The following is a 23,755-nucleotide window of genomic DNA, read 5'->3' as shown; positions in this document are numbered from 1 at the left end:
GTGGGATGTGGGATTGATCCCGTTCCCGTTTCACTGCTCGTCCTGAAAATCCTGCTCTCTGCCCATGGAGTGACGTGGAGCTTCTGGCTTAGGAGCAGGAGGATCCTTTGTATTTGTGAGCTTCTGGAGTCTGGAGTTCTTCGGGCTTTTGTGGACTCATGGAATAGTTTGGGTGGGAAGGGACCTTAAAGGTCATCCCATTCCACCCCTGCCTTGGGCAGGAACACCTCCCACTGTCCCAGGCTGCTCCAGGGCCCATCCGAGGTGTCCCTGCCCATGGCAGAGGGCTGGAATTATATGGTCCTCAAAGGCCCTTCCAACCCAAACCATTCTGTGATTCTCTTTTGTGATTCTGTGATGATTTTCACCCAAAAAGGACAAAACCTCTGCCAGGGGATGAATCCAAACCAGTGTGTGCTGGAATTCCCAGGGCAGGAGAACTGGGCGAGGGGAAAGCGGTGGAGCCAAGCTGGGGGACAGCAGCGGAATGAAACCCCGGAACTTTTAATGTGTTAACCAGAACAGAATCAAACCAACATCTGCAGTCACCAAACCTCCTTAACAAGCTGTGTGTTGGGTGTTTTATTTCCCAGGCACAGGTATCCAGTCTCATCTTTCCAAAGTTGCCTGGAATGAGCGTGGGTGGATAGAGAAAAGCAAAAAAAAAAAAGCTCTTTTTTTGTGGGCGGGAGTCGAGGCAGCAGCCACCCACGTCCTCCATTATGATATTCAAATGTCAATATATTTTTAATTGGTTTATATCCATCCCCCCTCCCCCCCAATCCAGCTGCCTTTGGTAATTAAGGCTCTGTAAATAGATTTTACTGTAATTGGTACGAGAAGGAAAATTGGAGGACATTGTGGAGTGCATGGGGTTGGGTTGGGGGATTTTTTTTTTCTCCTCCCTGTCTTTCCTCTTTTGACTCATTTTACATCTGTGAGCTTTGTATCCCGAGGGGGGAGGAGGAGGAGGAGGAGGAGGAGGAGGAGGAGGGAGCCATGGCCAGTTCTGCACAAAAACCTGGAAGCAGGAGGACCAGGTGCTTTGCTCCAGGCTGGGATACAGGGAAAAGCCAGGAGCCAGCCCAGGTTGTCCCTTGTGTCACTGGGGTGGTGCCACCAGGACACGCCAGGAGCAGTGGGAGCTCCCTCCCAGTGCCAGACTGGGAGAACCCCCAGTTCCCTGTGGAATCTTCAATCTGCCTCGAGCCGAGAGGCCAAAATCTGGCCAAAATCCTGTGATGGTTTACGGTTCCCTGCTTTAAAATTTGGGGCTGTTTCCCCAGGAGGGTTTGTAACTTCTCTTTCCCTTTTCCTGTTCTTCCAGCCTGTGTAAAGGACGGACTCTCTACTCCGTGGTGAGGGACGCCAAAATTGTCCTGGACGTCAACAAGACGAGGCAGATAGCACAAGAAATTGTGAAGGTACGGTCTGGGGGGGTCTGGATCCAGCAAAAAACCCGGCCAAGAGCCCACTCCAGTCATTTTGGGGAGCGGGAGAGGAGCAGCCAAGGGTTCTGAGCAGGATAGAACTCCTTGGCTTTAAAATCCAAGGATTCTGAGCAGGATAGAACTCCTTGGTTTTAAATCCAGGTCTCTTTGGCCTCTCTCATGTGCCTAAATTGGGGTGGCACCAAAGCTTCCATAGGCTCCCCATGCTTGGGGATTATCCTGGCTGCTGCTCCTCTTCCCTGCTGGAATTTCAGGTGTTTAAATCCAGCATTGCTGCCCTGAGGGAGTTCCTGCTGGGGTATTGCTCTCCTCTTGGAAAAAAAATGTCACAATCATGGAGTTCAAGAATGGTTTGCGTTGGAAGGGACCTTAAAGCTCATCCCATTCCACCCCCTGCCATGGACAGGGACACCTTCCACTCTCCCAGTTTATCCCAGTTTGCTCCAAGCCCCCTCCAACCTGGCCTTGGACACTTCCAGCATTCCCCATATTCCCATAAAGCATTCCCAGGACCTGGAGAAATCCATGCTGTGGTGCCCCAAGGAGGGTCTCACCTACATTTCCAGAGCTAAAAATGCTTTTCCTTTCCCAGGGATGACTCCAAGTGCATCTCCCACACTTCAGACGTGTCCCTGTAAATAATCCTGTGGAGGATCCTCCCGTGGCAGGGTGGAATGGCCGGGAATTTGGGTCCTGAGCCCTCACAGCTTTGCCATGGGATGTCAGCAGCAGCGCTGAGGTGTTGAGCTGTCTGTCAGAACGGGGTTCTGCTGTGATTCCAAACACATTTATCACCAAAAATATTTGGCACGTGCTCTGCCATGGGAGCTGTGACACTGCCCCGGCGCCCTGCTCAAGGTCAGCCAACACTTCCACCCCAGAGCCAAACCTGGAGCTGATCCCACATTTAACTGTGGGAAAACAACAGAAAATCAGGTTTTCTGGCAGATCTTAGCCCCCCTTAAATATTTAAACCCAGGTTAAAAGCAGAATATGTTCAGCAATATTTCCTGGTCGGTGCCTTTTCCCTGGATGGTGCTTAGGCTGTATCTTACTAAATTGCCTATTTTGTGTTTTTTTAGACCCAGTTTTAACTTTAAAGTTTAAATTCCTTCAATTCTCCTGGGATTTCCAGGCAGGAGCTGACAGGTGAGCACAGCCTGAACCTTCAGCTACCTCAGAGCCACAGCCTGAGCTGGGGGTGCCTGAGGCAGCCCAGAGCTTCTCCCTTCTTAATTCCTACTTCTGATCCATGTTTTCCACCTTTCAGACACGTATTTTTCCCGCTGAGCAAACACTTGAAGCATCACAGTTTAGCCTTGTATTTTTCCCCCTTTTTGTGCTCAGGTCTTTTGCCTTCCAGATGTTCCCAGCGGGAAGAGCGGCTCAGTTCAGCCCCTTTCCCTGCGTGGGGTCATGGCTCCGTGTGGGTTTCGAGGATCAGGCTGAGAGATCCTTGTTTTCTGCAGCTGGTGCCTGTTGGGAACAGTTTGGAAACCTCCAGCTCTGTGGTGGTGAGAGGCAGAGGGACTTTGTATCCACCCCAAATCCCTGGAGGAATTATCAGAGCTCCAAAGGGAGCACCAAAGGGAATTCCTGGAGAAGTCCAGCCCTGCCACAATGCCCAACCACGTGGCCCGTTCCCAGCCTTCCCATCTTTCCCCACCAATCTCCAGCAGATGTTCCACAGGACTTGGAACTGGTGGGTATTGGGAAGCGAAGGAAAATCCCAGCACCTTGGTTTGGGTGGGCTTGGAGCTGCACCGTCCCGAAATCCTTGGATTTGCTGTGCAGTCACAGCAGTAGCTGGATTTTGTCCTTTGAGTCCTGGAATGTGACGGGAGAGCTGCTCATCTCCTTGGGCCAGCGGGTGCAAGGTTACCCCAGGATCCTCGGGAGGGGAAGGACGATTTCTCCCCGGAGCGGTGCCGGCAGAGGGAGCTGGCTTTTCACACAGCCCAGCAAATTAAGGCATTACTTGGCCCTGAGTGTTTCCTCACGGATCATCCCAGGGGCCGAGGTGTCAGGGCTGGAATTTGCAATGGGATCTGCACAGAGCGAGGTGAGGGATTTGGGTTTGCCCGGAAAAATTCCTTCTGTAAGGGCGGGGCCGTGTTTGATGATTCCATGGAGATGAGCTCCCCACTGGATGTGGGAGCAGGTGGGAGCAAGGTCTTGATGTTGCTCTGGAATTCCTCCACCCTCAAACAACGGGCAGCGGCTGCGGAGCGTTCCCGTGGCACCGGGTCTCATCCATGGGTGCTCAGGGCCCTGCACTGCACCTGGGCAGGGAAACACTGGAATGGTTTTCCTTGCTCCACCCTGGCACTTCCTGCGGGTGACAGTGACATTTGAAAGCCGATTTTTAAACCTCATCATTATTTCATGTGCGGGGAGCTGGAGACCCCTAATTAATCCCGGTGCCTGGAATGGTCCTGGCATCCAGCCCCAAATCCTTTCCTTCCTCCAGCATCCCTTGGCAGAGGCTCTGTAGGATTTGCTCCCCACGGGGTGCAGTGAAACCCCCATATCTTGCTGGGTTGGGGTGGTTTTCCATTTGTTTTCCCACTTTTTCCAGATGGTGGAATTTGGATTGGGCTTCTGGCTCCACATCAGCCGCCAGCTTAAAAATAAATTCTCGCACAGCCTGCGTGGTTAATGATGATAGATGAAAAGATGAGACTCAGAATGGATGGATCCCCATGGAATTCCAGTTAATAAATTCCCCTTTTCCAGTGACAGACAACCAATATTCCCTCTTAAGCAACAGTTTGCCGGCCTGTTGGGCATTGATCCTTCAGCAGCATCCTGCAGATCAAGTTTTCCCTGAGTCTGCTTAGGAGAGTGAAAAGTGGGACAGCATCAAAATCCCTGCTGAAGTTGGGATAAATGTGTTTTATCCCCCTCCCCATTCCCAGAATTATCCCGCGGAGCTGAACATCCGCCACACGGAGCTGCCAGCAGTCTGCTTGATTTGCCAACGCTAAACAGGAGAGTTTGGATTTCCCACCCATGGCCTTTTTGTGCCTCATTAGCACTAATTTTAATTAACTACCGAGCAGTTTTTCCTGGGGGAAAGGAATTAAGGCAGGACTCCTGCGAGGCGCCCGTTTCCAGGCGGATGGGGCCGTCGGAAGCGCCGATGGCTCCGCCGGGGCGATGGGGAGCGGTGACTTATTACCCTCCTCTCCCACCCCCCAAAAAAACAGAGGCAAAAACATCATCACCATCCATTTTCCAGAGGAGGATTCCAGGGAAGCGGCTGCCGGGTGGGTTTGGCGCTAATTTTTCCTGCGGAATCGATTAATCAGGAAGATGAGTGGGCACCGTGGCAGCTGGGACACCCGCTCCATAATCCCATCTCCCTCCAGGAGCCCATCCCAAACCACGGGACCCCTCCAGACACTTTCCCTTCTGTCAGGGCCCTTTGGGGACGTGGTCCAGCTGGGATGTGCCGCGGTGGCTCACGGATGCTCGCGGCATCCCATGGGAATGTCGCCGCTCCGGCGTTATCCCATCCCGTTTTGTGACCTGGGGGTGTTCTCCTCTCTCTGTTCCATCCCAGGGAATGGGATACCTGCATGCCAAGGGGATCCTCCACAAGGACCTCAAGTCCAAGAATGTTTTCTATGACAATGGGAAGGTGGTGATCACCGACTTCGGGCTCTTCAGCATCTCCGGAGTTCTCCAAGCGGGCAGGTAGGAGGACATGGACATACTGGGGTTCCTCCCCGTGCCCAAACTTGGGGAAAGATCCCAAAAAATCCCTCTCCAAGTGCATTTTTGTGTTGCCAGCCTCAGCAGACAGGAGTTCCAGAGGCCTTTGAGGGTCATGGGGCTGCTCTGTTTGAAGGGAGTTGGTTTTGATCCGTAGCGATGCCACATGTGAGCCTCTGGAATTTTGGTTCAGAGATGAATTGTGCCTCTTGGACCAACCTCTTCCCATGGGATGCATCATTTCCATGGCCAAAGCACCCTGCAGCCACCCAGGAGATGCTCCTGTGGCAGCAGGGCTGGTTCATCCCTTGGCTTTTCCCTTTCCATCATTATAATTCCCTGGCATCTGCTTCATCTCCTGCCTGGACTGAGTGATGCCATCCCTGTGCTGTCCCCACTCCGGTGACATTTTGGGAATTACAGACATCTGGCCATGGTGTCTGTGCTGGGCACGGAGCAAGACACGGAAAATGAGAGCCAAGCTTGGGACTTTCACAACATTGTGACATTTTGGGGTCTCGGGGGGTTTAAATCTGAAGGTTTTGGTAAATGTTCCTTATTAAATTTCTTTTCCCTCCGCTTTGGGAGGTTTCCCGGCTGTAAGAATGGCAGGGAAAAGAGTTCCAGCAGCTGTGGAGAGGAGGAAAAGCAAAGTTGGGGTGGAAAAAGGAAAGAGAAGTGGGGAAGGAAGAACAGAGGTGATATTCTCCTTTTTTTTTTTTTTAAGCAGGGAATAAGAACGTTGCTGACTTTTCCCACATTTCCCACTAAATCCTTCGTGTTGGGAGCAGCACAGGCCAGGCTTGGGCAGTTTTCTGCTGGTCCTCCCATCTCCATGACAAAGATGCTCAGGAGATAAAAAGCCTCTTGGAAATGATGGATTTTTTTTCCCAATTTCCCAGTGATGAATTCAAAGGATTAGAGGAAATGGCAGTAGCCACCTCTCTCCATCCCACACCACACACTCCCAGCTTTTCCACTCTGCCTGGATAAATATCAATGGATTTCAGCACAAACTTGGCCAAAAACTTTGGAAGGCCAGGAAATGAGGATCTCCCACTGTGGCAAAGAGGGCTTTGCCTCTGGTTCGCCAGCTGGGCTGGGGATTTGGGATTCAGGGCCTGCCAGGAGGAAGGAACAGCTCATTCCAGCAGGGAACACGAGGATTTGGGCAAAACCTCCCAAGTTTTGCCAGGAATCTTGGCTGTGAAGGTCAGGGATGCTCCAGAGATGGAATGAGGAGTGGGGGGAATGGGGTTTCTGATGAGGTGGCTGCTCTGTGGCCACCTCTGCCCAGGACTGGGAGGCCCCTTGTGGGGTTGGAATCCAGGAGATGACTCAGGAGAGGAAGGGTGGCCAGGAAAGCAAGGCTGGATAGAAATGAGCAGGGTTTTGCTGCAAAAATGGAGAAAATGAGAAAATTTGTGCCCTGGGCTGCTGGAGAAGAGTTCTCTGCTGGAGGAGAGCTGAGAGAAGAGTGGGGATCCATGCCCACCATGAATTTTGGAACAGGAAGTGTCTGCAGGTTTCATCTCCCCTTTTCAGGGTGGGTTTTTGGCTGGTTTTGGTGTATCTCAGATGAAGACAGGAGATAAACTCCAATTTTGGGTCCTCAGAGGCTTGGAAAAACATCTGTTGGGAAGGAACTGAATTTTTAGAGGTCAGGTTAAGGATGGTGACATTTCTTCAGCTGGTTTTGCTGGGGTTAAAACACTTCCTGCAGAGATTTGCTGACTTGGGGCCTCATCCTGCTGAAATCAGATTTATTCCTCCTTTATTTAAATGTTCTTGGGCTTGGTGGGGCTGCTCTGGAATTAGGAGGAGCACGAGGTGGGTCTTGAGGGGTCTGAGCTCTTCTGCTCCTGCTTTTGCCCTGGGGGTGTCATGGGAGATGCTCAGCTGGGTGTGGTTGTGAAGTCAGGTAAACTTTGGTCATAAACCCTCCAATTGCTGTAACTGAGACACTTCTGGGATCCCATTAAAACCCAGACCTCGTTGCTGGGAGCCCATAACCCATAGAAGCTTTGCCAGGGATGAGCTGTGCATCCCAATCCAGTCCCTGGAGCATCATGGGGCTGCTTTTGGAATGTCACAGCCCTGAGCCACTTCCACGAGCCGAAACAAAAGCCCCAGGAACAACCCCAGCCTTGCTGAGGGTGCTGGAGCAGATCCAAGTGCTGCCCACCGCATCCCGCTGCTTCCCGGGAGGGACAGGCGAGCTCCAGCCTTTTTAATTGCCCAGGTGCTTAATGGTGGTTGGTAATTAAGAGCTGGAGGGTGGAGGGAGGTGGCTGGGCAGCTGAAAGCCTCCCCTCTGTGCCAAAGTGCTTTTCCCGTGGCTCCGGAGGGTCCGAGCGGCGCCGGAGCCGCTGATTGCGGTGGAGAGGAGCCATGGACACCCCAGAGGGGACAAGGAGCTTCCATCGGAGCTTCCCGGGAGTGGCAGTGCCCTTCCCTAGGGATGGGGTCCCTCTGGTCACTGCCAGAGCTGGCACTGGGAGTGGGGATGGATTTGCAGACGGGAGCATTTCGCCGGATTTCGCCGTTTTGGGATTACGAGCCAGCTTTGGGGTGGGACAATCCCACTCCTGGATTGTCCATGGGATTTTGGCCCTGGGCTGACATTCAGGAGGAGAGATGACCCCACAGCCATCCCTTAGCCCTGTTCATCCCCACCTTTGGGAGAAATTCCTGGCAGGAGCCAGCGGGCTCCTCCTTCTCCAGCCCAACGTGACGTGGGACAGTTCTGTTCCCTCCTGCTGCTGCGTTTGGGCTCAGACACACGATGGAGCTGCTTCAGGTGTCACCAGCGCTGGTGACCCAGGGCTTTTGAAGCCAGCAGAGTATCCCAGGTGCCTGCTGGAGGATGTCAAGGATGGAGAAGTCACCAATGTCATCCTCAGCCATTGGCCAAAGGATTCCAACGTGTTTATCCCGAGCAGGGGGAGGCTGGGGAGGTGGAGGAAGGACAGCGGATGGGGTGAAATGCAGGGTTGTTACAAAGCCAGGCCGTTCCCATGGGAAATGCCATTTTTGGGGCTGTTTTGGGGCCAAAGAGCAATTCCCAGGCTGTTACTTTAGGATGGGTTTGCTCGCAAGGGGCACTTTGTGGTCCCAGGTCCAACCTCCTGCTCCAACCACAGTGGGGCCGCTGGGGGAATTCATCCCCGCTTTACCCCTGGATCCTCTGAAGGGCTTTGGTGCAGAGGGCACAGCAGGAGCCCCAGCAGAACCTAAATCCCCATCACCAGCCTGGAAGTGCCAAAGTTCTCCTAAAGCACCATCCTGTGCCCCAATTCTGTCCTGCTGGCCGGCAGGGACATTTCTCAGAGCAGGGTTAAAACCTGACTTTGCAAGGATGACATGGGGAAAACCAGGTTTAGAAACCTTGGGAGGAGGATGGGAGGCTGGGGGCTGCTCCCTGGGGATGTGCTGATGCTGTCCCCCAGTGAGATCCACGGCTCTGGCTCCGTGTCCCGGCAGGAACCACCATCCTGTGCTCCGATTTTGTCCTGCTGCCTGGCAGGGACAGCCGTGCCAGCATTTCTACAGCAGGGTTAAAACCTGACTTTGCACGGATGACGTGGGGAAACCCAGGCTCAGATCCTTGGGAAGAGGGTGTGGAGCTGGGGGCTGCTCCCGGGGGTGTGGTGGTGCTGCCCCCACGGCTCCGTGTCCCGGCAGGAGGGAGAACAAGCTGCGGATCCAGAACGGCTGGCTGTGCCACCTGGCTCCCGAGATCATCCGGCAGCTCTCTCCGGACACCGAGGAGGACAAGCTGCCCTTCTCCAAGCACTCGGATGTCTTTGCACTGGGGTGAGTCCCCGGGCAGCGGGAGGGGGCAGGAGCAGGGAGCTGCCTCAGCTGGGAGCTGCTCTGGGATGAGGACGCTGTTGGCTTGCCCCAAATCCAAGGGGATGCTGCCAGACGGAATTCCCATCGTTGGGCTGGATGAACCTTCCTGCTTTGAAAAAATTTTGAGTGAAACCATCCTTAAATCAACAAATCCTCCTGTTTTAGACCAGGCTGGCTCTGCGTAGCGGGATTCAGAGTATCCTGAGGATGCCGTCCTGGGGAAGCAGGGGGCTGGGGTGGGAACACAGCTCTGGGAACCCCTGGACAGCTCAATTCTCTCCAAATTACCAAATCCTCCTGGTCTGGACCAGAGTGGTGCTGGGCAATGGGATCCAGAGTATCCTGGGAATGCCAGCCTGGCATCATCTCTCCGCTGCACCCTCCTGGGGCAGGTACCAGTGAGAAGGTGCTTGGCTGCTGGATGGAGATGGCAAAGGTTGGGGACACAGCTCTGGGGGGCCCTGGACACCCCGATTCTCCATAAATTATCAAACCCTCCCATTTTGGGCATCAGGGTGGCTCCAGGCAATGGGCTCCAGAATATCCTGGGAATGCCAGCCTGGCATCCTCTCTCCCCTGCAGCCTCCTGGGGTGGGAATGGATGAGAAGGTGCTTAGATGATGGATGGGGACACAACTTTGGAGCCCCTGGACACCCCAATTCCCCCCTCCAGCCACTGCAGGGGGCTGATGGTGGTGCCAGCACTATGAGGAGCTGCCAAAAGCCAAGAAAATGAGAATTTCTAAGTTCTCCCTGGCAAACCAATTTGTTCCTCCTGCCCTTTTTCTGCCCACAAGCCTTCCTGAGGGCACGAGCCCAATCCCACCTCGCTAAACCCTTCCCGAGGTGGACGCAGATTTTACCCAGAGGATTAATTTTCTCATGGATACCTCGAAGGCTGTGGGATTAGGGAGCGTGGGCCCGTTATCCATGGCAATATTCCCATCAAACCCACAGTAATTACAGCTGGAAGGGTCTGGCTCTTTTATTTTTGCCCTCCCTGAGGTACAACTTCAGCTCAGAAATAAAGAGGTAATTAAAGGATCGTATCCAACTAAGTGAGAGTGGGAGGGGAGACGTAATTTTCCCTTTTTTTTCTCCAGTGTGAGCTCTGCCCTTATGGAAAGCCCGAGTTTCCTGAAAAAGATGAAAAGGTTTCCCCACATTCTCCCTCTTTCTTGTTTCGGCTGCCCTCCATCAAGCCCAGGAGGCTCAGGAATGATCCAGAGGGGTCCCTTCCCTCCAGGGATTTGGTGATCAGCAAGAGGAAAAGAACTTTTAAAGATGACAAAAACTCCCAGTGAGAAACTGGAATTAATGCCTTGGATGCATTAAATCCAATCTGAGGGTGCTTGGATGCTCCTCCTGATTTTGTCCTGTGCCCGCAGCACCTGCCCCTCTCCCAGCCCCCCATTCCTCTGCACCCACATAATTCTCCCATTATCCAGGGGTTTTTTTGAGAATTCCAGCCAAACTGTGCAAAATCAGAAGAATTCCAATTCCCCAAATCACTGAGCTTCCCTAACCAGGAGGAATTTTCCGTTTATAGAACAGATTTTTCCACCCTGATGTCATTTTAGCCCTGGGCTTTGCTACTTTAAGTGGTCACGAAGGCATCCCTGGGAGGGAAAAGCAGGTCCAGGGAATTTGCCTTGGACAATGGGGCTGGCAATGTGGGAATCCGGGCTCATCCAGGTTCTGGCTGCCAGAAAATGATGATGCAAAACTTGCAGGCAGTAGCGGGGGCGGAAAACCACGGGGGTGCCCACCGTTTCCATCGGTGATGCCCTTGTTTTGGGATATTCCCTTGGATTTGGGATTCCTCACAGAAAAGAGGGCTTGGCTTAGCCATGCCAGCAGGAGCAGATGGCCGGGGCTTCACGTGGCCGTCACCTGGTGAGGACACCTGGGATGGCTCATGGCACGGCTTGGATGGATTTTTGGAGCTTGGAGAGCTTGTTGGAGGAGAAAAAGGGAAAAGCTGGAGTGACAGTGAATTCTTGGGTTCATCCCTTCCCGGAATTCCGCTGCAGCGGTGGCAGCTGGATCCCCACCATCCCCTCTCCAGCTGCTCCGTAGGCAGTGCTGTTGCATCCAGCTGGGACATTCCCAGGATGGCTCTGCCCGGGCCTCCATCAGCCTCTGTCCTCCTTCCCACGCTTGGGATCGCCCCTGGTGGGAAGCAGGGCTCGCTCCAAGTCAATCTCCTCCCTCAGGAAAATGGGAGAGGTGACGCCTCTGGAACCTCTGGAGGGCTGAGCGCCTCTGGTGTCACCTGGGATGAAACAGCTCCTGGATGAGGTGGTTCTGGAGCAGGGAGTGGTTTGGATTCTCCATCCCGAATCCCTGCTGGCTGCTCCGTCTCTAATTCCCAGTGTCCCCCCACAGCACCATCTGGTACGAGCTGCACGCCCGGGAATGGCCCTTCAAGACGCAGCCAGCGGAGGCAATAATCTGGCAGGTGGGAAGAGGGATGAAGCCCAACCTCAGCCAGATCGGGATGGGCAAGGAGATCTCGGTAGGTGCTGTGGGGCCCTGTGTGGGTGTGCATGGAGTGGGGCGTGGCTGCTGGGGCCCTGGGAAAAACCCTCTGGATCTGCCGGTCTCATCCAGCCAGGCTTGGTCCTGCTGCTGTCCTCAGCTTGGACGTTCCCTTCGCTCCAGCCCTTCCCAAGGATGTGGGGATGGAGATGGGATCTCATGGGATGGACACATCTCTTCCATCCCAGCCCTTCCCAAGGATGTGGGGATGGAGTTGGGTTCCTTGTGGCCGATGGGGGTGAGGGCTGTGGTGGGAGCGGGACCGGCTCAATTCCCGCTGGGAGAGCGCCTGGCCGGGTTTCCTGAGGCGCTCTCCCTCCGGCTCCAGGACATCCTCCTGTTCTGCTGGGCCTACGAGCAGGAGGAGAGACCCACCTTCACCAAGCTCATGGACATGCTGGAGAAACTGCCAAAGCGCAACCGCCGCCTTTCCCACCCGGGGCACTTCTGGAAGTCGGCAGAGTAAGTCCCCATCCCTGCCCGTCCTGGATTTCATGGATGGGGGAATGCTCTGCCCAGGGACCCTTCCCAGACCCTCAGCCATCGCAGATTCCAGCCTGATCCCTTCTTCTCCCATGGCCCAATCCTGCTCCATTCCCCTGCTTTGGCTTAGTCACATCCCCGTGCTCCAGGAAACGGCATCAGTGGGTCCCCAGTTGGGATTTCAGGATCTGCCCTGTTGGGAACAGCAGGCAAGACGTGGAGCAATCACTCAGAAACTCATTTTCCTCCCTGGAATTTGTCATATTGTGACAAATAGAACCAAAATCTCGCCCGTGCGGGGGTGGCATTCACGGGAGGGATTATTCCAGCTCCCAGCGTGCATCCCCGGAGGCTGGAAATGAGAATGGATGGAGGGAAGGAGATGTGAGCTCAGAAAGAGACGTGAGGACATTTTGGGGGCTTCGGGAATCGCTCTTGGTCCTTACAGAGGGTTGGAGATGCCGATTTCTCCTGCTGCTGATAACAAACCGCCTTACCTGGGAGGCCCCAGGAGTGTCTGGAATGTCCCCTGTGCCACTCCCTGTCCCTGGGAGGCAGAGCAGAGCCCGCGGCCAGGTGGCCCCCAAAAGACCCTGAGCGGGAGCCGCTCATCAGGAGGGGAGTTAATCCCCAAACCCCGCTCCAAGCAGGCCCCAGGCCAGCTCCGGCAGCCGGGCAAGGAGTGCTGAGGGACGCGGAGCCCCGAGGCAGCTGCGGGATCGCTCCGCTGGGTTTGGGAATGTTTTTCCGATCGCTGAGCCACGCTCCGCCTGCCCTGGGCTGGGGCTGCCCCGCAGCTCCCTGTTAATTACCGGCCCAGTCTTTTGTTAATCAGGATGTTCCAGCTCGGCTCTCCACGGGAGCCGATTCCTTCCACATCGGCTCTGGCTCTTGCTCCTGTGAGGTCCTGGCTTTCCCGGGGAGTCCAGGAATCCTGGCAGGGATGAGCTGCCTGCGGTACCCCTGGATCCCTCGGGATCCTGGATGCTCAGGGATGGCAGCGGTACCCAAGGCCTGGCACGGGAGCTCACGGCTTCCCCCGCTGCCGCTGCTTGTGCCAGCAGCTCCGTGGAAAAGCCGTTCCAGGAGTTTTTTCCCCAAGATCTTCCCTGCAAACCCCCGCGGGAGGAGGCGCCCGGTGCTGACTCTGCTCCTTGTGTCCGTTCCAGGCTGTGACGGGAGGAGTTAAGGGACGGTGCCTTCCTCCCCCAGCGGGTCTCCTCTTCCTCTCCGCTTCCCAGCCTGCGCTACGGAGGAGCAGCGGGGCCGACAGCGGCCCGGCAATGAGACTCTTCCCCCGCAGCGTTTCATCATCCCGGGAATCCTCTCGGAGCGGGCGGGACGAGCCGGAGCAGCCCCGGGAGCGCCCGGCTGCGGTGGGACCGGGACAGCAGCGGGCGGCTCTCGGTGCACAGGCGGTGGCTCTGGGGACAGTCCCCTCCCCGAGCAGGGCTGACCCACTGGACGATGACTTCAATTTATCCCCAGGGCTCCTCTGATCCCGACCCAGCGCTCACGATGATGCTCGGCTGGGGAGGGCTTGTTATCGGTTCTCTGTGGGTTTATTTAATTCCCTTTATTTATTTCTTTGCGGTTTTGTCATGAAAAAAGGGGGAATGTCGCTGATTCATGAGTTTATCCCCGGATCCTGCGGGGCCAGGGAGCGCCACTGCCATTAGCTGCTCCCCCGTGGGGAAATGCATCTGTCCCGCTCCCCCCGAGCCCCCGCAGCCCCTTCGTGGGCAGCGCTGACCTTTCACAAGTGGCTTCTCTCCCTGCCAGCCGCGGCCACTTACGTGTCCCCCCGCGGGTCTCCCTCCCAGCGGGGCACATCTCCACATTCCCGATCATTTATCCGCTTTTCCCGGTGTGTTTCTCATCAGCCAGCCCCGCCCTGCCCTCAGCGCTGCCCTGCTCCTGGCTTTGCTCCTCGCTCCCAAAACCCCGGGTTTGGGGATGCTCTGGGGCTGGGCACAGCGGGGCAGCTGGAATTGGGATCCATCCTCTCTCCTACGGCTCATTCCTGCAGCTGGGAATGCAGACAGGCTCTGGTTGTACAGAGCATCTCCCAGCCCCACACTGGGACACCTCAGCCATGCCCATTCCCCACCCCCCTGCCACAAACTCATCTCCCATCAGCCAAATCCCAGGGTTTCCCCAAAAAAATTCTCCTTGGGAGGTGCTGTTGCCACCTGGATTCCACGTGCTGGCATTTCCCTGTCCCCCCAGCCCGGATGGGCTCTCCAGCCCCTCAGATGAGCTGTCAGATGAGAGCAGATCCCATTCCCAGGCTCTCATGGGGCATTATCATCCCGGATAATTCAATTGTAGTCTCAGTTCGCTTTAATTTGGAGCCGTCACGAGGCTTTGCAAATTTAACCGGCCCTGGTTTGTCTGGCTGCTCCCCCAGCTCCTCCTTGCTGGTGTTGGGAGCGCTTTAGCATAACTAAATGAAGATCAGAAACTTAATTGCAGCTGGGATGAGATGGGATTTTAATTGTGGGGGTTTTAAAATCCCCACATGAGTGAAAATTCCAAGGTGGGCAGGAGCAGGGAGGGGTGGATCCAGCCCCCAAAAGGGATCTGGAGGAGTCTCCTGCTGGTGTTTTTGGGATCACATCCCTCTCTGGGAGGCAGCGTGTGGAGGTGGGATGAGGCTGGGATGGGCAGGCTGAGCCCTCGTTTAGGTTAATTGGGTTAACTTGGGTTAATTGCTCCCTGCTCCAGCAGCACAATTTGGGGTCCCTGAGTTAGGGCTCACCTCATCCCCCCCTTTCCCTTTCCCCCAGCCCACAGCAGCGATGGGCTGTGCTGTCCCTGTCCCCTCCCAGCTCTCCCTGCTGTGCCCAGGAGCAGTGAATGTTGCACTAAAACCTCGGAGCCTCTCTGAGCTTTCACCGATGCCTTCACCTCCGCTGCCCCGGGCTCTGGGGGAGGCACAAAATCCCCTTTCCCAGAGGTTTTGGGAGCTGGGAGGGGCACGGGGAGGTGTCCCCGACCCCCAGAGCCCGTCCAGAGGGAGCGATGGTCGCTGTCCTGCTGTGGGTTTGGTCTCTGAGCAGGAGTGAACTCCCCAGGGGAGCAGGAGAGAGGGGAGGGTGTGGGGAGGAGGTGAGCCCAGGGGTGCTGCTCATCCCCGGGGTGACACAGGGCTGGAGCCGGGTGGGTTTATGGTGCAGGGAGGGGACAATGTCTGTCCTGGGGGCACTGGGGGTTTGCTCCCGGTGTCCCAAGTCTCACCTTGGTGTGTCCCCCATGGGACACCCGATGGATTTTGTGGGCCAGGATCACCTGATGGGTGCTGGGTTGGTTCCCCCGTGGTGTCAGGGCCTCACCGGGCTGCAGCCTCAGCCACAGAACCAAGGAATGGGTTGGGTGGGTGGGAAAGGACCTTAAAGCTCATCCCTGCCATGAGGGACACGTTCCACTATCCCAGGCTGCTCCAAACCCCGTCCAGCCTGGCCTTGGACACTCCCAGGGGCAGCCTCAGCTTCTCTGGGAATTCCATCCCAGCTCCACCCTCCCAGGGAACAATTCCTTCCCAATGTCCCGCTCAACTCTGCCCTCTGGCAGCTTAAAGCCATTCCCCTCATCCTCTCTCATTCCCCCTTGGCCACACCTTTCTCCACCGAATTTTGGGCACCTGGAAGGAACCAAATATTCCTATAGCCGTCCTCTCCCTCCTCACCACCCTCGTCCCTCTCTCCCCTCGCCGTGGGGTCTCAGCCACAGGCACAGCACAATGGGATCGATGGAAAAAGAGCTGTCCTGAACTTCTCCCAGATGAGCTCCCGGGAGCAGCTCCTTCCATTCCATTCCAGTTTATCAGGCAGCCCCATTATTTCCATCATTCCTTCTTATTTTTAAAGTCTTCATTATTAAAAAAAACCAAGCAACAAAAACCCCACTCGCCACACCAACAAATCTTATTTTTGTCGTTGTTTGGGGGTTTTTTGACTCTGTCTTTCTGAAGGATTTATTTTTTGGCCCAGTTTAAAAATATCCAGCACTTCACCGGGGAGGGGACGATGCAGGAGAAGCTCTCCACAGTGGCCTCTAACAGGAGCTCCGAAGGAGGGAGAGGGTTTAGCTGGGTTTAGCTGTGAGCCAGGCTTATTCCCAGAGCTGGCCTTAGCTGAGCGCAGCCTTTGACACGGAGGAGCCGCTCCCAGCCCCAGGGCACCTCCCCACACCCCAGGGATGCTCTCCTGAGCCAGCCCTGCAGCTCTGGGCTGCCTCATGCTCCCACCACCGTCCCGGGCTCTCCCACCACCCTCCCGGGCTCTCCCATCACCCTCCCGGGCTCTCCCACCACCGTCCCGGGCTCTCCCACCACCCTCCCGGGCTCTCCCAGAGCTCCTGGCTTTGCTGCTGCCCGAGGTTTTTCCCAGCGTTTTGATGCTGACACCACGTCCGGGGCTGGGCTGTCTGGACTCTCCCAGAAATGGGAGAGGTGGCCCCAAAGCTCCGTGTCCTCCTTCAGCTGCTGAAAGGAGATTCCCTACTTTTCCTTCTATTTCCCTTTCCCCACAAATTGCCAAATCCTCGCTGAGCCCTGACCGGGCAATTTCTGGGAATGACGAGCTCAGATTTCGGCCCCCACGACTTTTATCCAGTCCTTGGATGTGGCAGGAGCTGGGATGATGCAGATTTTGGATGGATGGGAGGCAGAAATGAATGTCTTGGAGGAGCTGCTCAACCCTTCCTAGAGCACGGAATTCTGGAATGATTTGGGTTGGAAGGGACCTTAAACCCCACGGCAGGGACAACTTCCACCATCCCTGGCTGCTCCAAAACCCGTCCAGCCTGGCCTTGGGCACTGCCAGGGATCCAGGGGCAGCCCCAGCTGCTCTGGGCACCCTGTGCCAGGGCCTGCCCAGGAAAAATCCCCTCCCAACACCCAGTCCAACATCTCCTTGTGCCAATTTAGGGTTCTGTGGAAGTGTTGGTGCCTGGAACTCGGCCTCTGTGGCTGTGTGAGGAGAAGGGCTCTGTGCTGGTGATGCCACGAGCCTCTCTCTGCCCCCCAAGTGCCCTGCCTCAAGCCCTTCCTCCTTTCTTCACCCTTTATTTATTTTAAATTATTTGCATTTAATTGAATTTCTATGAATTTATTCGAATTTCTATGACTTGATTTGAATTTATCCATTTGGTTGCCAACAACAACTCTCAAGGGGAGGGGGGGAAGCTTGGTCAGCTGCGAGCGTCGCCTTTAATTTCAGGTCCCTGTAAATTCCCGTGTTCCATTGCCTTGTACATAAGGTATATATAGATATATATGCATATCTCTATATGTATGTATATAGATATATACAGACCTCCATCCTGTACAGTTTCCAACTGAACTCGCTGGCCTGCTTCGTTTTCTCCGTGGTAGTTCTGCAGAATGAGCTGATTTTCAGTTCCCTTTTCCTCTCCCCCCCTTTTTTCTTTTTATAAATATATATATATAAATATATATAAATATATATATATATATATATTTTGTTGTCGTCGTTGCAATGAAAAAAAAAAAAACCTCTGGGAAAAAAAAAAAAAAGAAGCTGGTGAGAAATAAAAATACAAATCACCCCCACAAACCACTGACAAAATAAATAAAAAAAAAAAAAAAGGAATTTCTGAGAAAGGCACGATGGATTCTCTCCGCTGTAAATTTGTACAGGAACATTTCTAACGTTTTCTACACTTGAAGAAAGTAATTTCTAATTTCTGCTGTCTGGCTGGGTGCGAATCTCTGGGACCTGCAGACCTGGATAGCCATTTGTTCCCGTGGTTTCTCGTGCAGTGTTTGGTGAGGTGACAGTGTATGAATTATTTATGCCAATAAAAAACAAAAACAAAACAAAAACAACAAGAAAAAAACACATTTGGAAAAACCTTGCCCTGCCCTGTGCTGCTCCGTGTGTTCTCCTTGTCACATCCTGGGATTTTGTGTCTGTGGTGGGGTCTGGATGGGTCCATCGGAGCCTTGGGAGCGTCTCTGCCTGCTCCAGCACTCCCAAATCCCTTTTTCCTTCTCTCCCGCTGTCCCAGCCCCCAGCCCATCCCTTTGGGGGTTGTAATTCCCAGCCAACACTTGGATGGGAGATGCTGCAGCAGAAATCGTGGGAATTGCGCGGGCAGCAGATGAATTTGCACCCAGCAGAGCTCAGCAGAGGGGCTGGAACGGGTGAGTGGCAGGCTCAGCCCGGTGATGGAGCGCTGGAGGCTCCCGGCATCTGCCGCTCCCTTTGGCCACCTCTCCCACGCTGTTTTCCCGGGATGCCACCATGGATCTGCCAAGCGGCCCCTCTGGAAAAGCGGCAGCGCTGGCTGCTGGGGGCGGCCAGGAGATGGAGAGGAAAATCCTGGGAAGTTCACAGGATTTCCCCCCTCTCCTTCCCTCCTCGCCGCTGCCCGAGCACTTGAAAGGTAAAATAATGATGGCTGGCCATTAATAAATCATGAACGCTCCACACTCCTCCTGTCGAGGGCTTTTCATCTCTCAAAGCCTGCGGGAGCTGGAACCAATTAAAGCAGGCAGGGCCGGGGTGGGGAGCGGGGATGGAGCCATCCAGGGGGATTTCGTGGGAAGGGGCTGCTCTGGTGGGTTCTGCCAGCAGAAGAAATGGATTTGGGGTCCTGGATGGACTGGGATCCCTGGATGGAGGGACTGGATGTCCCCCCTGCCTCCCTCGCTGGCTTCACCCTGGTGGCACCATCTCACACATGGGGGGTCTTGGGAAAGCTGGGGGGCTGTCCCAGTCTGGAGAGGAGCTGGTTGGCCCTGGTGTGTCCCTGGTTGTCCCCGGTGTGTCCCTGGTTGTCACCGGACAGAGCTGCTGGTGGCACTGCAGAGCCCCGGTGCAGGGAGCTGATGTCGCTCCTCGAATTGCCAGCACCAGCATGGTCATAAATGGCAAAACCATTCCCCGCAGCTTCCTTGGCGGCTCTGGATGCTCGGGAATGCCTTTGGACACATCCCCGTGTGTGCAGGGAAGGCACAGCCGCGCTCACCCGCGGCCGTCACCCCCTCCCTGCTGAGGGCGAATCACGGCCGCCAACAATTGTCAGGAGAGGACAAACGCAGGGAGTGACAGCGGAGCTCAGCCCCAGCCCAGCGGCTCCAGCTCTGCTCCCACCGCCGCTGGCTGAGCCCACGGCATCATTCCAGCTCGGATGCTCTCGGTGTGGGCACAGCCGGGATGCTCCGACATCAAACGGGGGCTACCGAAACTTTTGTGTTGGCTTGTGATGCTGGAGATAACAAAGCCCTGTTTCCAGCAGGGAGGGTGGCTCTCCATGTGTCCCCACCTGCCACCGTCCCTCCCTGCGGACACACCGGGCTCGTCAGAGACACAAATGTGCCTTGATTTATCCCGTGCTGCCCGCAGCTCAGGCCGCTTATCGAGCTGAATTAGCACCCCAGACACCCCGAGGTGTGTTACCTCTGCTCCCCCGCAGCAAGAAAAGGCTGGCGAGGAGCCGAGCCCGGCAGGGCGAGAACCGGCGGTGGCCCCAGCCAGGGCGGTAGCCAGTCCCGGGGGGTCCCGGGGAGGCCACAGGGGGACAATCGGCAGCTGAAGGCACAGCCCTGTCCCGGCCCATCCCTCCCGTGCCGGCGCTGCCCGGGGCCCACAATGGGCCATTGTTCCCACCTCTGATTTATGTTTCCTCCCCAGGCTGGTCTGGGCTTTCTCAGGAGCCGCACGGAGCCCAGGGCCGCTCCTTTCGGAGCCCCCCCAGCACGGCCTGGGGGGGGGTCCTGCCTGGGTAAAGCTCAAATTCTTCATTAGGTCTTGATTAGCTCATTAAGGGCAGCGCTGAGCCAGGAGCGGCTCTCCCGGGGAGCCCCGGGCAGGGAACAGCCCAAGGCCGGGCTAATTGGCCACTTGTGTCGTGGCCACCCGGCCTTTAACAGGATTGTGGTTGTGAGCCAGCGCCGAGCTGATCCCGCTTTGGGATTAATTCCAGCCGGGGAGCGGCCCCCGAGCCGTTCCAGCATCTCCCGGCCGCCTGCTGGGGAGGGGCTGCCCCGGCCCGAGTCCCCCCGCTCCTGCTGCCCCATTGCTCAGCACATTCTCTTTCCTCACCTCTATTTTTACGCTGCCGTCGGGGACAGAAACCTGAGCCCCTGTGACTGCGTGAGCTCCTGCCGGGCTCAGAGCAGGATCCTTTCCTCCTGGCAGCTCCGGGAAGGAGGAGAGATTCCCAATTCCCAGCTTTTGGCCCTAAACTTCACACCTGCAGCCTCCTCCAGAAAGCAGAGCCGCGCCCTGGGCAGCAGCAGGTAGAAAAACTGGCTGAAGGTTTTCCTGTGCCCCACAGGTTTTTATTTATTCCTGGTGGTTTTTTGGGACTTTCTGTGCCTGCATTGAGGGGTGGGAGGGGGCCAGGGGACCCTGGGTGTGCTGTGAGCTCCCTGTGGGGTGGGGAAGGGTCTGTGATGCTGAAGGAAAATAATCCCACACTCAGGGTTTGTCTCTCCTGGAGGGGAGAAGTTGTCCCAGAGGGGAATTGTGCCAGCAGGGAGGGGGTGACCTTTCCCAGCACCTCGGGGTGCCAGATATCCCCGGGAGGCTCTGACGAGATCCCTGTGCCCCCATCCTAGGGACAGCCGAGGGGTAGGGGTGTTGTGTGGTACCCCCTGGCTCCATGGCCCCACCACTTCCAGCTGGTGGACAGACACATTCCAGCATCCTGGAAGGTTCCAGGCAGTGTGGATGAGCCTTCAGCCTGTCCTTCCATCCTCCTCAGCTCCTGTGGGGACAGCTCAGCTCCAGCCTCCTCCAGCCCCTCGGCCATGGGGCAGATCCCAGCAATTCCCACTGCCAGGACCAAGCAGTTCCCACTGCCAGGACCAGAGAATTCCCACTGCCAAACCCCAGCAATTCCCACTGCCAAACCCCAGCAATTCCCACTGCCAGAACCAGCAATTCCCACTGCCAGAACCAGCAATTCCCACTGCCAGAACCAGCAATTCCCACTGCCAGAACCAGAGAATTCCCACTGCCAGAACCAGCAATTCCCACTGCCAGAACCAGCAATTCCCACTGCCAGAACCAGAGAATTCCCACTGCCAGAACCAGAGAATTCCCACTGCCAGAACCAGAGAATTCCCACTGCCAGAACCAGAGAATTCCCACTGCCAGAACCAGAGAATTCCCACTGCCAGGACCCAGCAATTCCCACTGCCAGAACCAGAGAATTCCCACTGCCAGAACCAGGGAATTCCCACTGCCAGGACCCAGCAATTCCCACTGCCAGGACCCAGCAATTCCCACTGCCAGGACCCAGCAATTCCCACTGCCAGGACCTTTCCCTTCCCAGCTCTCCGGAGCCTCCCTGCGCCCCTGTGCAGATCCAGGATGTGCAGGCTGCCCATGCAGAGCCATTCCCACCCGGCAGAGCCACGCTTTAGCTGCTCCCAGAGCACTCCTGCACTGCTGGAAATGCAAAAGCAGCTGGGAAGCACCAAATGTTTTGGGTTTTGGGGGGCTCAGGGGCTGATCCCCTCATGGGAGGGATAATTCCAGCAGCAAATCCCTCGTGGAAGGGGTGAGCGAGGAGCCATCCAGGGAGCTGGAATTGGGGATGAATGGAGGAAGCAGCTGGGAATGAGAGTTAAGGGAGTTAAATCCCAAAAAAGAGCTTGGCCGTGGGGAGGAAGGACCCGTTGTGCTGAGCATTATCACCCATGGGATTTACAGGACCAAAAATATCCGAAACCCAATCCAGGGACGTCAATCCCAAAGTCCACGAGCTCGAGGGTGGCCGTCACCTCCACGGGGACGCAGCCAAGGCCAGGAGAGGCTGTTGGTGCAGTGTCGAGCCCCAAGTGCCACTGCAGCCAGCAAACCAAGCCCTGGAAAAACCTCTGGAGAAAAACAGGCATTCCTGGAGCGGGATTTTCCCTCAGGAATCCTTCTGTGAGCTCCCAGCACTGCAGCACGCCTGGGGGGAATTTGGCAGGGCCGGCGCAGAAGGAGCTTGGAATAAAATGGATAAAATGGTTTCCAGTCCCTCCCAGCAGCATCCCAGTGTCACTCTGGGGTTAAATGTTTCTGAAAATGTTTCTTAAAATCTGGTAGAGGTAGGCCACAAGAATGTTTGCTATTAGGGATGGTTGAGCAAGCTGGAATATTTATGGTAAAGGGTACTTGGGGTCTCCAAGATACCCACCCAGAGATAAGATTGGTACATGTTCGTGCAAGGATGAGCCAACTCTCATGAAGCAATACAGATAAAGTTAATGAAGATTTATTAATGAAGCAATATTGATAAGGTTGTTATAGTGATTACTGCTCCAGCTGAAATTGTAGAAATATGTGCACTTTGGACAAAGAGGATGGAGCTAGATTTGGGTTGCTGATAGCCCTGGTTCCCACACACTTCAATAAAGCACCTGCATAGAATCAGTCTGTGACTGTGTGTGCTCCTGAACACTGACACCAGCGCTCCCAGACTGCAATCCCACATGGAATCACACGCTGCCAGGCTCTGCCCTGCTCCAGCTGCCAGCCCAGCTCCCTGGATGGCTCCTCGCTCACCCCTTCCACGAGGGATTTGCTGCTGGAATTATCCCTCCCATGAGGGGATCAGCCCCTGAGCCCCCCAAAACCCAAAACATTTGGTGCTTCCCAGCTGCTTTTGCATTTCCAGCAGTGCAGGAGTGCTCTGGGAGCAGCTAAAGCGTGGCTCTGCCGGGTGGGAATGGCTCTGCATGGGCAGCCTGCACATCCTGGATCTGCACAGGGATGCAGGGAGGCTCCGGAGAGCTGGGAAGGGAAAGGTCCTGGCAGTGGGAATTGCTGGGTTCTGGCAGTGGGAATTCCCTGGTCCTGGCAGTGGGAATTCCCTGGTCCTGGCAGTGGGAATTGCTGGGTCCTGGCAGTGGGAATTGCTGGGTCCTGGCAGTGGGAATTCCCTGGTTCTGGCAGTGGGAATTCCTTGGTTCTGGAATTTGGAATTCTCTGGTTTTGGCAGTGGGAATTTGTCAGTTCCAGCTGTGGGAACTCCCTGGTTCCGGGATCATGAGAATTCCCTGCTCCTGGCAGTGGGAACTCCTTGCTCCGTGGCTGGCAGACACCAGCAGTGCCTTTCCCCAGGTGCTGCCCCCGGGCTTGGCTCAGTGCAGCCCTGCCCGAGGCGCTGGAAGGAGAATGGATTGATTGTCTCATTATCCCTGCTCAATCCCACACCTTAAATAGAAGCTGAGCTGTTCCCACACCTCCCACGGAGCACCCTGGGACTGATTTTCCTGGGAAACAGCACCGTGGCCATCCCTGGATGCAGCGGTGAGCGGGATCTGGGCTGTGCAGGGGGGATGCTCCGGGCTGGATCTGTGTGCCAGGGGTTTGGGATGGGCTCTGGGGTGCCTGTTTTGGGGGGAATTTGGGGCAGGAGTGGCTGGGAAGGTTGTGCTGTGCTCCTAAAGGGAGGTGGGAATTGTTGTGGATTCATTACTCTTGTTGTTGGAATAAGGTGGGAAAGGCAAAGGGAATACGGACCTCCAATATTTGGGAAGCTGCAAAAACAGCAATTGCCCCACTGGGAGCTGCTTGTCCCTTCCTGGCTGCAGCTCCAGGGCATCCATCATCCATCATCCATCCATCATCCATCCATCCATCATCCATCATCCAACCATCCATCATCCATCATCCATCATCCATCCATCATCCATCCATCATCCATCCATCCATCATCCATCATCCATCATCCATCCATCC

General features: G+C 55.6%; 2 protein-coding genes across 4 annotated transcripts in view; both read left to right on the top strand.

The window, feature by feature from the left end:
- Nucleotides 1-12,030, top strand: part of KSR2 (kinase suppressor of ras 2) — a 74,678-nt gene extending 62,648 nt beyond the window's left edge. For both annotated transcript variants that reach the window (XM_088065207.1, XM_088065206.1), the window contains 5 exons: nt 1,328-1,424; nt 5,017-5,150; nt 8,853-8,984; nt 11,412-11,541; nt 11,893-12,030. In XM_088065207.1, coding sequence (XP_087921333.1) covers nt 1,328-1,424; nt 5,017-5,150; nt 8,853-8,984; nt 11,412-11,541; nt 11,893-12,030 — 631 coding nt within the window. The remainder of the gene's footprint in view (nt 1-1,327; nt 1,425-5,016; nt 5,151-8,852; nt 8,985-11,411; nt 11,542-11,892) is intronic.
- Nucleotides 12,031-20,205: 8,175 nt separating this feature from the next.
- NOS1 (nitric oxide synthase 1) overlaps nt 20,206-23,755 on the top strand; it is a 77,067-nt gene continuing 73,517 nt past the window's right edge. For both annotated transcript variants that reach the window (XM_088064829.1, XM_088064833.1), the window contains exon 1: nt 20,206-20,316. The gene's annotated coding sequence lies outside the window, so the exon portion shown is untranslated. The remainder of the gene's footprint in view (nt 20,317-23,755) is intronic.

Source organism: Pseudopodoces humilis, chromosome 20 (assembly GCF_049639895.1).
Source record: "Pseudopodoces humilis isolate 2021_Gansu_Grassland_sample_001 chromosome 20, ASM4963989v1, whole genome shotgun sequence".
Taxonomy (NCBI): domain Eukaryota; kingdom Metazoa; phylum Chordata; class Aves; order Passeriformes; family Paridae; genus Pseudopodoces; species Pseudopodoces humilis.
The sequence above is the reverse complement of the archived record's forward strand: the minus strand, read 5'-3'. Positions and strand labels throughout refer to the sequence as shown.